The 13,886-nt window shown below is 43.1% G+C and overlaps 1 protein-coding gene across 1 annotated transcript in view; it reads left to right on the forward strand.

The window, feature by feature from the left end:
• The first annotated feature begins 245 nt into the window (after window positions 1-245).
• LOC124711790 overlaps window positions 246-13,886 on the forward strand; it is a 170,201-nt gene continuing 156,560 nt past the window's right edge. The window contains exon 1 of the mRNA XM_047242009.1: window positions 246-418. Within this exon, the coding sequence (XP_047097965.1) occupies window positions 317-418 (102 nt within the window). The 5' untranslated portion in view covers window positions 246-316. The remainder of the gene's footprint in view (window positions 419-13,886) is intronic.

The following is a 13,886-nucleotide window of genomic DNA, read 5'->3' on the forward strand; positions in this document are numbered from 1 at the left end:
CGGCAAAGATACGCCTGTATAGTCTGTGATGAGTTCACTCACTTATTGTGACGAAGAGACTTAATGATGTCACCACGTCGTTTATAAAAGGAAAAGCAAACGTATTTAAGCTCGGTTTTTGCTTGAAGTTAACCCAGAATTCGGTTCACATAGTTTTTTTCTTGTAATGTAGCTTGTCACCATCTTCTGTTGATCGATACGAGCGTTAGTCGAACATCTTTCTGTGTTCTTTGATGTACGTCATATTTGGTGTCAATTTTGAATGTGTTTACTGGTCGTTTCATGTTAAGAGGTTTATTGTTTGCGTGAGACGAAAATGGATAAATGTCAACACATGAAGGCATTTGTGTCTAATGCAATTCACTATCTTAGGTTTCAAAATGACGGGAAAATAAGTTTACTTCAAAGACACTTACAGGTAAGGCGATCTGCTTGTCATGAACTGTTATGCCTCTACTCCTATTGTATAGTATTTGAGATATTTGCCAATCTTTGTCGATAACATCACATTCAGGCCTTAGCTGTTGGTAACTCGTATCCTAATTTTTTTGTGTACCTAAGCGAATTTCGCGTTGGGATGATTTTAGCTATGAATGAAAACACCATATTGAACAGGTGTTTACTGGTCGTAAAATGAAGTATCAGCTATTCCGATCTTGTTTATGATCGCAAGAGGGAAAATGGTCTGTAGGGAAGTATTCTCTTCTCGATATAATAGTTGTAGAAGTTTGAAGAAGATTCGTAATCCATCATTAAGTAAAGGCCTACGTTTAATGGAAGCTAAGAAATGATCCAAGTCACAATCAAACTCAGATTGATGGTGTTCGTTGAAAATGCCATCAGGCTCAAACTGTATTGAATTTAGTCAAGAGACGACAACCAGTCTTGAATATATTTGTGAAATAACTGGAATCGATTGAAGTCAGAAAAATGTAATGTGTTGCTTAATGAGCTTCGCCGGATCTGATTATCGTATTGAAATGTAGGCCAAAGTTCAAGAAGCAAGAACGTGTTAGCACTTATTTAACCTTGGTAACAACCAACTTATTGTGGTGATTGACTTCAGAATAATGCAACAGCAAGTAGCGGCTGTGAAGACATAGGTAAAAGAGCAGTTACGATGTGCTGCAGTTGAACTTTACGAAGTTACCATTCTTCATGGTCCAGCATCGCAAAAAATTCTGATTATACATTAACTGTCAACATGTGAGAGCAGCTATATTATACTGACTTTGCTGCGACCAATTCACATATTTCTGTTTGAACATTAGGTCCTATTATAAATGAACTGCCCAACCTCGTGGGCGGTCACCACCAGTGTGTAATTTATGTTAGCTTAACTACCAAGCTACATAAAATGCGATGTAGCTCAAAATGGTCAATTTCAAGAGCTGTTTTACTATCACTGTTACTTTTTGTGCTACCTTGTTATCTCCCAACTTTACCACACCACTAGGTTATCTTAAATGTGTGTATTCCCCACAACAAATCCTTCAGTCTTGCCACAATCGTGCTTAGACTCTACCCTCCATATGTCCCAGTCGCCAGCTAGTGTCATTATCATCACATCATCCGTGCCCCATTGCAAAGTTCTGTCAGTTTAATATATTATTAATAACATTTTCTTGTTCCCTGTTCAAATTGTGGCATCCTTAACTCTTTCTGCAGTCTGTCATCTTAGCAGTCAAAAGGCTGCTACGCATCTTCCTCTCCTTCCCCTACGCTTCCCTCCAATGAACAAACTAAATAAATTATCTCAGCACTGAAGACAATAGAACCCACACACTCGTTTGCTTCTTCACACTGTCTTCTTACGTTGGCTGGCACAGCCACCTCATATTGCACTTACTGGGAAACGATGATTGGCTTTCTGACACTTATTGCATCGTCCTGAGGCATGAGGGAGTGTGTTATAGCATACTTGCAAAGCTTCTAACAAAAAACCTCAAGCCACTCATTACTTCATCAGTTAAAACAATTGTGCCCTTGTTATTTTGTATAAATATTTCTAGTTTTTCCAGTGAGTCCAATTTCTTTCCTTGTTGTAGTGTATGTAATACAGATCTTGAGCCATTTCAGAAAGTGGAGGTCAAGCAATATGGACACGGGTGGTTATTGATCTGTCAAAATTGTTCACTTCAGAAGAATCTTTGTAATCATTACATCTTATTTTAAAACTCATCTCTGCCTGTACTATATATTTAGCTTCAAATGCCATTCTCATGTATTGTGTATGGTTTCATCATTAGGAAGACATTTATTTTATTTATTTATTTATTGTCTTTTTTTGCATAGGCCTCATCAACATTTTCTACATTATAAAAAGATAATTAACTATGTCATCAGTAGCCACACTTCTTTCTACATATCACAATTGCCTCCAGCAGTAACAGCTTCACTGTAACTACCTTCAGGCATACTAAAAATGAGTATATCAGTAGCTCATTAACAACAACATCACTTAAATGAGCAGCAGTATCATAAAAATTATTTTCTTCTCATGAAATTGTAGACCTTTGGTCTGTGTCAACATGCAACTTGGCCACCGTTACTTTAAGTATTTCACATCCATCTACATTTTGTAATAACTGCAAATACTCGCCTACTTTTCCTATGTCACATTTTTATTGTGCTTTCTCCTTTGATTATAATAAAAGTCATGTCAAATCATTCCGTTCGTGCAAAATGTTATCCACAAAGAACATTTCTTCACTTCAGGACTGGCTCTTACCTGTTTTCACATTTCTCATTGTCCATCCTATATTCATAGCCTTAGTCATTCAAACCTAGACCCCCAGTGGGATGACTACTTGCTTCTTCTCTTATATGATTTGCATGGTCCCCCTCTTGTAGCTCGCTGTTGCATTTGTCTGTTGGCATAGTCCATATCAGTTTAGGCAGGCTAGGAGAAAATCTTACCCTCACAGTCTCGGATGTTATTGAATTTAGCATATTTTAAAATGAAGTTCTAAGGAAGGAACATGTATTTTTTTTTTGCTTTCACCAACAAAATTTCTGCTCCGAGATACAGCCCTCCAAAGATGACACTGCGCATACCATTTTTAAGATGTGAATTTTGGAAAAATTTTAAAACAGTTCTAGATTTTTTTATTTGAAAGATAATCACTTTGTGATTACAAAGAAATCCTCCATTTGGACTCATTTGTCAAATTCTTTTACTATAGCATTCCCCCTGCGGGTTTGGGGGTTAGAATAGACCTGTGGTATTCCTGCCTGCCTTAACAGGTGACTAAAAGGAGTCTCACATGTTTTGGCCTTAATGTGATGGTCCCCTGTCGGGTTTGACCTCCATCTTTCTAAATTTTCCTGAAGAGTGAGCCAACTGGGGAAGGGCGCCTTACACGGTGCATTGTGTCTATCGTGCATTGAGGTCTTTAGCCCACTTTCTTGTCATCACATTGCAGTCCTGCTCATTCTCCATCTCTTGGGCAAGGGCACCTTCCTGGGTGCGTTTTCCACCATGCATTATACAATGTCGTGTTTTGCGCAGACAATGACCATGGACTTCTTAGCACCTCATATCCAGCACAGTAGCCAGTCTGTTGTGGTGGGGCCACCATGTACCCTGTTGGTTGTAGCCCCCTGACAACAAAGGCATCACTCTGCTGATACCTGCTCCGTTAACTCACCACGTATGCCATGGAGTAGATGCCCATCTCCCTGGGGCATTGGGATTCCCGGCAATGGCCATTCTGCCAGGTGACCCTTGCTGAGGCTGGGTGGCGCCCGTGGGGAGGGCCCTTGGTCAGAGTGGGTGGCATCAGGGCAGATGACACGCCATGAAGCATAGTACGTCATCTCTTGCTGGTGGTTCGCTGCCAGCAGCCTCTAAGCGTGCAAAGTCTTAACTTCAATGCTGAGAAATATGACCCCAAATCGTCCATCTCCCTGGCCACACCATGGGAGGAATGCCAGGCTAAGGATAGCAGTGAAGCTTATTCGCCCCAGTACCTCGTATGTACGAGAGTTGATGGGGAATATTTCATGTCCATGAAGCTTCAGTTTTCTATGGAACATGTAGAGGACAAGCTTTCGGAAGGTGGAGGGCTTTTCCAAAATGTGCTCTGGGTGAGTCTTGATAAAAACAGCATCCAATGCCCAGTCATGGGCATTACTCGCTTGTGACAAGTTGGGAGATGTTTCTGTTACCATCACACCCCATAAGAGCTTAAATACGGTCCAGGGTATTATATTCCACAGGGACCTTCTTTTGCAATCTGGCGACGTGCTGCGCACCAGTTTAGAGCGGCGAGGTGTTCATTTAATCAGGCGCATCTATGGGGGTCCGAGGGATAATCAGGTAGCCACAGGTGCCTTCATCTTGACCTTCGAGGGTGACACATTGCCTGAGAAGGTCAATTTGATGGTCTACCGCTGTGATGTCAAGCCATATATACCTCCCCTGATGTGATGCTATAAGTGCTGGAAGTTCGGCCTTATGTCTTCCTGCTGTACTTCAAGTGTCGCATGTCATAATTGTGGACGTCCATCTCATCCCAATACTCCATGTTCCCTGCCTCCCATCTGTGTCAACTGCAGAGAGCATCATTCAACTTGCTTGCCAGACTGCAGGATTTTACAGAAAGAGAGGAAAATCCTGTAATAAAAGAGCCTGGACTGACTGACCTACACTGAGGCTAAGAGGAAATTTGAATGCCTACATCCTGTGGCTATGACCTCCTCTTACGCCACTGCTACGAGAACAGTTGTTGCCCCATCAGTTCCTCGCATTCCTGTTGCTGCCTCTAACAACCGTAAGACTACACCCGCCCCCTTGACGGTGGGGGGCACTTCCCTCTTTGTTGCTTCCGCATCTCCTACATCGGGAGCAACGGCCTCCAACCATCGGGGCTATCAGTCCCCACTTCTGAGCCAGAGAAGTGTAAGTCTTCTTTCGCTTCTCTCTCTAGGAAAGGGTCCCTTGCGTCACTCCCTTTCCAGGTTTCTGCTAGTGGGAAAGATGACACCCACCAGTGCCTGAAGAGAGCAAAAGCAGCTGGTCGTAGGGCTTCACACTCATTCTCAGTCATGGGAGCTGAATCAGTGAAGTCCTCCCAGCCAGGGAGACCCAAGGAGCAGTGAGAGAAATCCAAAAAGAAGGTTCCCAAGACCAAGGGAATTGCGGTGGCACCCACACCCCCGCTACCTACAAGCTCTGAGGATGAGGTGGAGATTCTGGCATTCGCTGAGGACCTAGATCTCGCCGGATCCTCAGACACAATGGATATAGACTGCTCGGGCAAAAAGTCAGTGGCAGCAGGTGACCCTGAGGCGTAAACTGCCTCATTGAATGTTCCATGCCTTCCCAGTCTCACGATGACATCATCCTCCAGTGGGCTTGAGGCGGTTGTTTCCACTGTGTGGCTGAGCTATGGCAACCGTTAAGCTTTACGCCTGCTTTCTGCATTGCCCTCCAGGAGACCTGGTTCCCAGCAGTGCGGACCCCTGCCCTCCGCAGCTATAAGTGATACTGCAGGAACCGTAGCAACTATAATCGTTTATGTCCTAAACTCAGTTTGTAGTGAACCTTGTGCCCCTTCAAACACCTCATGAAGCTATGGCTGTCAGAATAAGGACGATGCAGGAAATAACTGTCTGTAATGTATATCTTTCTCCAGATGGTGCAGTGCTCCTGAACATATTGGCTGCACTGACTGATCAACTCCCTAAACCTTTCCTACTTTTGGGAGATTTTAATGCCCATAACGCCTTGTTGGGTGGCACCGTGCTTCCTGGACGAGGCAAAGATGTTGAAACTTTGCTCTCTCAGTTCGACCTCTGCCTCTTAAATACTGGGGCTGCAACACATTTCAGTGTGGCTCATGGTAGTTACTCGGCCATTGATTTATCAGTTTGCAGCCCAAAACTTCTCCCATCTATTCACTGGAGAGCACATGATGACCCGTGTGGTAATAACCACTTCCCCATCTCCTTGTCACTGCCCCAGCATCAGGCCCATGGATGCCAGCCCAGATGGGCCTTAAACAAGGTGGACTAGGAAACTTTCATCTCTACTGTCACCATTGAATCTCCCCCACACAGTAACATTGATGTGATGGTTGAGCAGGTGACTACAGCAATCATTTCTGTGGCAGATAACACGATCCCTCGCTCTTTAGGGTGCCCCTGGTGAAAGGCAGCCCCTTGTTGGTCGCTGGAAGTCCCTGATGCGATTAAGGATCATCGTCGAGCTCTACAGCAGCATCCTTCCCTGGAGCACCTCATAGCCTTTAAACGTCTCTGTGCCTGCGTTCACCAACTTATCAAATGACGGAAACAGGTGTGTTGCTCGAGATATATCTTGAGCCTTGTGTACCATATGTCATCTTCCCAAGTTTGAACAAAGATCAAATGTGTTTTCAGTTACCAGACGCCAACAGGTGTTCCCAGTGTTAAAATAAATGACGTGTTATCTACTGACAAAAACGCGATTGCCGAGCACTTTGCTGAGCACTGAGATTGTGCCTCTGCGTCGGAGAAATACACCGCCCCCCCCCCCCCCCCCTCCCCGCCCATGCCACAGTGAATCCTATAACGCCCCATTTACAGAGTGGGAGCTCCTCAGTGCCCCTGCACATTGCCGTGACGCAGCTCCTGGGCCAGACTGGATCCACTGTCGGATGATTAAGCATCTCTCATCTGACTACAAGCGACATCTCCTCGTCATCTTCAACCGGATCTGGTGCGATGGCGTCTTTCCATCGCAGTGGCAGGAGAGCACCATCATTCTGTTGCTCAAACCTGGTAAAAACCTGCTTGATGTGGATAGCTATTGGCCCATCAGCTTCACTAATGTTCTTTGTAAGCTGCTGAAACGTATAGTGTGTCAGCGGTTGGGTTGGGTCCTGGAGTCACGTGGCCTACTGGCCCCATGTCATGGCAGCTTCCGCCAGGGCCACTCTACCACTGATAATCTTGTGTCCCTAGAGTCTGCCATCTGAACAGCCTTTTCCAGATGCCAACACCTGGTTGCCGTCTTTTTTGATTTACGAAAAGCGTATGACATGACCTGGTGACATCATATCCTTGCCACATTATACGATTTGGGTCTTCAAGGCTTGCTCCTGATTTTTATCCAAAATTTCCTGTCGCTTCATACTTTCCATGTCCAAGTTGGTGCCTCTCATAGTACCCCCCCATATCCAGGAGAATGGGGTCTCGCAGGGCTCTGTATTGAGTGTGTCTGCATTTTTAGTGGCTTTTAATGGTCTAGCAGCAGCTGTAGGTCCGTCTGTCTTACCTTCTCTGTTTGCAGACGACTTGTGCACTTCGTACTGCTCCACCAGTACTGGTGTTGCTGAGTGGCGCCTACAGGGAGCCATCGAAAAGGCGCAGTCATGGACTCTAGCCTTCAGTTTCCAGTTGTCGGCTGCAAAGTCTTGTGTCATTCACTTGTCGGTGTCGTATTGTTCATCCAGAACCAGAACTTTACCTTGATGATGATCCACTCATTGTAGTGGAGACATATCGATTCTTAGGACTGGTTTTCGATGCCCGATTGACTTGGTTTCCTCACCTTCGTCAGCTTAAGCGGAAGTGCTGGCAGCACCTTGATGCCCTCCACTGCCAGAGCAGCACCAATTGGGGTGCAGATCGCTCTAAGCTGCTACATCTCTACAGAGCCCATGTTCAATCCTGCCTTGACTATGGGAGTCTGGTTTATGGTTTGGCGATGCCCTCAGAATTGCATTTCTTTGACCAAGTGCACCACTGTGGCGTTTGACTAGCAACAGGAGCTCTTAGGACGAGTCTGGTGACCAGTATCCTAGTGGAGACCAGAGTCCCTTCATTACAGGTTAGGTGTGCACAACTGCTTGCCAGTTACGTTGCACACATTCGTAATTCTCCTGCACATCCGAATCACCGTCTCCTTTTCCCACCCATGGTGGTTCATCTCCTGCTTCGGCGGCCCACATCAGGGCTTCCAATTGCAGTTTGGTTCCAATCCCTTCTTTTCGAAATGGAGTCCTTGCTTTTACCACCTATACTTGAGGTCCATTCACATATACCTCCATGATGTACACCTAGGCCACAGCTTCGCCTGGACCTTTCACATGGCCATAAGGACTCAGTTCACCCGGCGACTCTCTGCTGCCACTTTCTCTTGATTCTTGACATGTACTGAGGCCACAAAGTGACTTACACCGATGACTCAGTGGCTGATGGTTACATTGGCTTCGCGTATGTCCATGGAGGACATATTGAACAGCATTCCTTGCCCGATGGCTGCAGTGTTTTCAGTGGCGAGCTGTGGTGGCTGTATCTCGTGTTCTTGAGCACATCTGTTCATGCCCTGGAGAATCGTTTCTTCTGTGTACTGACTCCTTGAGCAACCTACAAGCTATCAACAAGTGCTACCCTTGTCATCCTTTGGTAGCTACCATCCAGGAGTCCATATATGTCCTGGAAACGTCCCTGGAACCGTCCAGTCGTCCAGTGGTGTTTGTCTGGACCCCAGGTCACACCGGAATCCCAGGCAAAGAACTTGCCGACAGGCTGCCCAAACAGGCTATGTGGAAACCACTTATGGAAATCGGCTTCTCTGCAACTGATCTTGGTTCAGTACTACGCTGCAAGGTTTTGCGGCGTTGGGAGACAAAATGGCATAACCTCAGCATGCAAAACAAACTGCATGCCATTAAGGAGACTACGAATGTGAGGCCTCTCACAGGGACTCTGTGGTTCTCTGCTGGCTCCACATTGGCCCCGCTTGGGTGACACACTGCTACCTCCTGCTCCATGATGGCTCACCTCACCTCACCTCAGTGTCAGTCCGGCGACAGTGGCCCTTATCTTGGTGAGCGGTCCTTCTTTGGCTGCCGTGTGACAGACTCTTCAGTTATCTGACTCATTGCCATTAATTTTAGCCGACAACGCCTCATCAGCTAATTTAGTTTTACATTTTACACGTGATGGTGGGTTTTATCATTCTATATAAGTTATAGCGCATGTCCTTTGTCCCTTTGTGTTCTCCACTCTAATGCTTTTAGGGTGGATGTTTTGTGGTCGGCCAGCCACGGTCATCTGCTCTCTTGTTTTTACCCCTTCTACCTGTTCCTTGCTTCTCTCTCTGGTTCTCTTTTCCTGTTTTGTCCATAGTAGTTTTGGTTGTCCTGTTGTTCTTCTGGTTCTTCCTTTTTCATGTTACTGTGCTGTAGGTCTCCTTTCTTTTCTTCTTTCCCTTGTGTAATTATTTTACCAGGAACAAGGGACCAATGACCATGCAGTTTGGTCTGCCCTCTACCTTTTTTGAACCAACCCACCAACTATAGCATTTTGAACTTTTTTTTATAATTTATGAAAAAATATTTTTTCAAAATGCCAATCCATAAAATTTTGTTTCCAGTTGATTAGTGTCATATAGTTCTACATTCTCTGAAAAGGAGAGTTTCGACTTCTAGGTTTTATAAACAATTGCCATGCATACAACTTGTTTTATTAGCACATTATTACATAATAGGCTCATAAAAATCAAAACGTAGCCTTACATAATTTTAGTTTTGAAAGATGAGTAAGAGACTCATTTTACAAGCATTTTAAATGGTTCCAGAATGTATGTGAAAGGTCCAAAGACTTAAGAGTTTCAATTTAGACATTTTCTGTGCACTCTGTTTTGTACTGAAATTAGCCAGTCAAAAAATGTGTTCCACTGCTTCAGTATCTTCCTTTGATATAGAGTGATGCCTTCCTGTTGAACCAATAGGACCTGGAGCACTTACGATCTCCAAAAACATTGTGAATGGGAAGTGAGCACTGATAGTGTTGTTGCTGTCCTTCAGCTGGAAACCTATATCCAGCAGCTGGTCCATCATATGGTAGCATAAAGTTCATTACAATTTCGTTTAACTCATAACTGGTGTATATAATCTCTCCAATCCACCAGTCAGTCATATACACACGCCACAAACATCCCCCTTCTCAGGGTGTGAATCTGAATATTATCATGCTGTTTCTGAGATGTTGGCTGAACAAACGAAATTTCTTCTTTCTTGCTCTTTTACAGTGGGTGCAATGTGAGTTCACCCATCACTTTGAGTCCAAAAACGTGTCTTCTGAATTTCTTTCAAAGGAGTAGTTTGTTTGGACCATTCTTCTTTTTTCTGCTCACAGAAATCTTTGATTTCCTCTTTGGACAAAAGAATGAGGGCTGTGGATGTGCAAGATTTCATAACTCTTGTAAAATCCTCAGCATTCTGAATGACAGCCACATTTGGTATTAAAAGACCATGCATTGTAGCGTGGTGCTTCAGCAGGCCTCCTACATGATCACAAGGTCCCTTCCTGTGACCAGTAGCACTGTATACCCAGTCAGTTGCCACAAGCGACGTAATTCAAACAGCTGGTAACAATTTTTAAAATGACTAGGAGCACCATCAGACATGATGATGATCTTCTCTGCCTCTGTTTGCAGTTGAATTTTGCGTACTGCTAGCAAAGCATGTGCTGAGTCACGTCCTGTGTCACCACTTATAACTGCAACACTTGTGGTGTTGTTTTGAAAATATGTCACTGCTGTAAAATTGAAACTTGGTCGTTACTCCAATAATACCCTTGTATTTCTTGTGGGAGAATGACAGACCAGTTCTCAGCAAAATCACAGTGAAGCACTAGACATAGTTCTTCAGCCTGTACACACCCTTTCACTTCTGCAATGTATGTTGTTGCAATTTCTTCAGATGCTGGTGTGTTACTGCTTTCACTGACCATTTACCAAGTTCATCAATGAAACTGTCAAAGGCAACAGTTTTCTTAATTACTTTACCTCCCATGTTGCATATGTAATTTCTGCAGAGTGATCTGCTACATCTTCCATGCAAAGTGTCTTTAAAGACAGTCCTCACTTTACAGGGCAGTCACCACATTCTTGAAACAAAAAAGGTCTCTCACTTTTAGTTACAGACTACTAATGACTTCACACGCCCAACCATGGTGTCGTATGTCACGTGCTCCAATAAGTTCTTCAAAGTTACCACACATAGTTCAAAATTTGCGCAGTACACACACAAACAGACATCTCTAGGTGGGTATGGAACTACTCACTTAGGTTATAGTGCATAAAATTTTGATCTTCCAATATGTGAAGTTGTATAGTCACTCTTATAAATTGCAAAAGTTTCTGTAATATTGCGAGTCGTGTAACTCTTCACTTTCACAACTTTTTGATCTTCAACTGTTACAGTTATAGTGTCTTTTTTGTTGGCATTCTGGCAAGAACAGTCTCATTTATCTTCCAGATAAAATGACTGCACTATTTGAACTTGAGCTGCTTCTACAGGATGACCGTAATAGGGATCTGGCCTTCCAAAGACTCCTTTTACAGACCTCACATTTCTTTGAAAATTTCTCTGGAATAATACTTAAAATTTGCACCATTTCACTGTAGCATGCACAATATTCAACAGCTGAATTGATATTTGTGAAAAGTTCCTGGTAAGAGGTGCAAGAGTGCTTTGGTTCATTTTCTTTTGAAGATGAAATTTCTACTTTGAAGAGTGTGGTCAGTTTTGCTGTAGTGCATTCATCCACAGCTAAGGTAATTTCTCTGCGTTTTCTTGATGCATAGAGCTTATGACTCAACTTCACTGACTACGGTTTCTTAACAGCATTAACACCTACCTCTGTAGCTGACTAATTCAGGCTATTTAATTCTTCCTCTATTGATGCAAAATCTGCGTCATCTGCACTATTGGAGGCTTCACCTTGTTCAGATACTATCATTGTTGTTATTCTGCCAAAATATTTAGGACACAAAGTTGTCACTGGAAACATCTTCACTTTGAAACAGAGTTCTATGCATCAAGACATTTCGAACAGTCCTTTTCACTAAACACACTGCAACTGTGTCAACTGGAAAATTCCTCACGAAAACACAGAACTCACTGGATGGTCACAGATTTCTTAGAAGCCTCTTCAGTAAACGAATTAGCACTGAACAACAACAATACAGAAACCTGCAATGAACAACCACAACAAAGAAACTACAACAAAATGTAAGAAGTATCCACAACAATGATAATGAAAAGAAAAACTGCAACAGAGACAATAGAAAAAAAACATTGTAACAAAGTAATTAGTGAGAAACGACTTCAGTGAAGACATACATTACCCATGAAAGTTTAAAATTAAACCTTTCCAACTTAAAAGTAGAAGCTCTCCTTTACAGAGAATAAAGTACTACATGGGACTAATCAACAGAAAAAATCTAACTTTTCTGGATTGGCATTTTTGAAAAAAATTTTTTTTGTAAATTATAAAAGAATTCAAAAGTCTGCAGTAAAAGAACTTTGACAGATATGTCCAAACAGAGGTTACCATTGTAATCATAAAGCAATTATCTTTCAAATAAAAAAAACCTAACAAAATATCTAGAACTGTTAGAGATACAGCATTTTAAATTTTTTTCTGAAATTTTCATCTTCAAAATGGTGTTCGCTGTGTCATCTTTGGAAGCCTTTGTCTCGGGGCAGGAATTTTTTCGGAGGAAACAAAAAAATACATATTTCTTACCTACTCCTCAGTTTTAACATATGCTAAATTCAGTAACATCCAAGACTATGAAAGTAACCCCCCTGCCTAAAGTTATACAGATTATGCCTGTTGAATTTACTATTTTCCACTTTATTTCCTGGGATCCATTTTCTCATGTTCCTATTAACCCTTCCGTTGAATAAAAGCTTCTGTTTTCAAGCCACCATGCACAGAAGGCGAATCACCCAGCTCACACCAGCTTCAGTCTGCTGCAGAACCAATGACATTATGTGACGCGTGGGGCAGTGCCACATTTTAAACTGCTACTCCCACCTCCTTGCAAGCATCAAGCATCTGTCTGCTTTAATTGTTGCTGTTTATTCTAATATCGACCCCTTCCTTTGTAATGAAATGCCACTGTGTTGATGCATGAGCAAAGACTCTTGTCTTTTCAAATTGTATTTTTTGTCCATTTTCCAGGCAGTGCTCAGCCACAGCCAATTTGTCAAGCTCCCTTTGTTTCATATGTCGTTTGTGCTCTGTACAACACTTTGCAACTGTGCAGACTGTTTGAATTTTGTAGATGCTGCTGCATTTGTGTGGTACACTGTACACACTGGGGACACACAGAACTACTTCATATTTAATAGGCCTCAGCATATCTCATATCTTGGGGACAGCCCAGAACACTGACCTGAGTAAATGTCTCTGCAGTACACGTCCTAACTTGCTACTTGTTTCACCACAGTACGGCAGGAAAGCAGCTGGCTTGGCCTCTACTACCGATTCTCAAGGCGTCCTCCTTCGGTGGCACCTGAAAAGCGTTTGCAATGTCTCCCTTGCTGTAAGCATTCTCTCTGAGCATCCTCGTAAAAAGTGACACAGAGTACTCCTTACGTTGTTTCGTTGTATTATCATTTTCTTGAGTGTCCTAACAAACATTTGGGAATTTACAACATGGTGTTCAGTCTCCCAGTATGGGTGCTAATTAAACAGCAGATGTTTTGCCATCCTGTAGATAGGCGAACTGATCGCACGAACAATGTGCCTAAGAGGAACATTTTCCTGAAAGCCTGGGATGTCTGACAGCACAAGGTTAGGTTAGATTAGATTAGATTTACTTTCATTCCAATTGGTCCGTAGTGAGGAGGTCCTCCAGGATGTGGAACATGTCAGAAAAACAACAATACATGACAAATATTTACAACTAAAACAAATAAGCTAATGTACCATTCCACAGGTCCCAAGGGGAATGATCATCATTTTTTAATGAACACTATATGAAAGAGTCATTTTACAAATGTCTGCTTGTGTCTGTGTATGTGTGGTTGGATATGGGTGTGTGTGCGAGTGTATACCTGTCCTTTTCTCCCCCTAAGGTAAGTCTTTCCGCTCCC

The sequence above is a fragment of the Schistocerca piceifrons genome, chromosome 8 (genome assembly GCF_021461385.2).
Source record: "Schistocerca piceifrons isolate TAMUIC-IGC-003096 chromosome 8, iqSchPice1.1, whole genome shotgun sequence".
Classification (NCBI taxonomy): Eukaryota; Metazoa; Arthropoda; class Insecta; order Orthoptera; family Acrididae; genus Schistocerca; species Schistocerca piceifrons.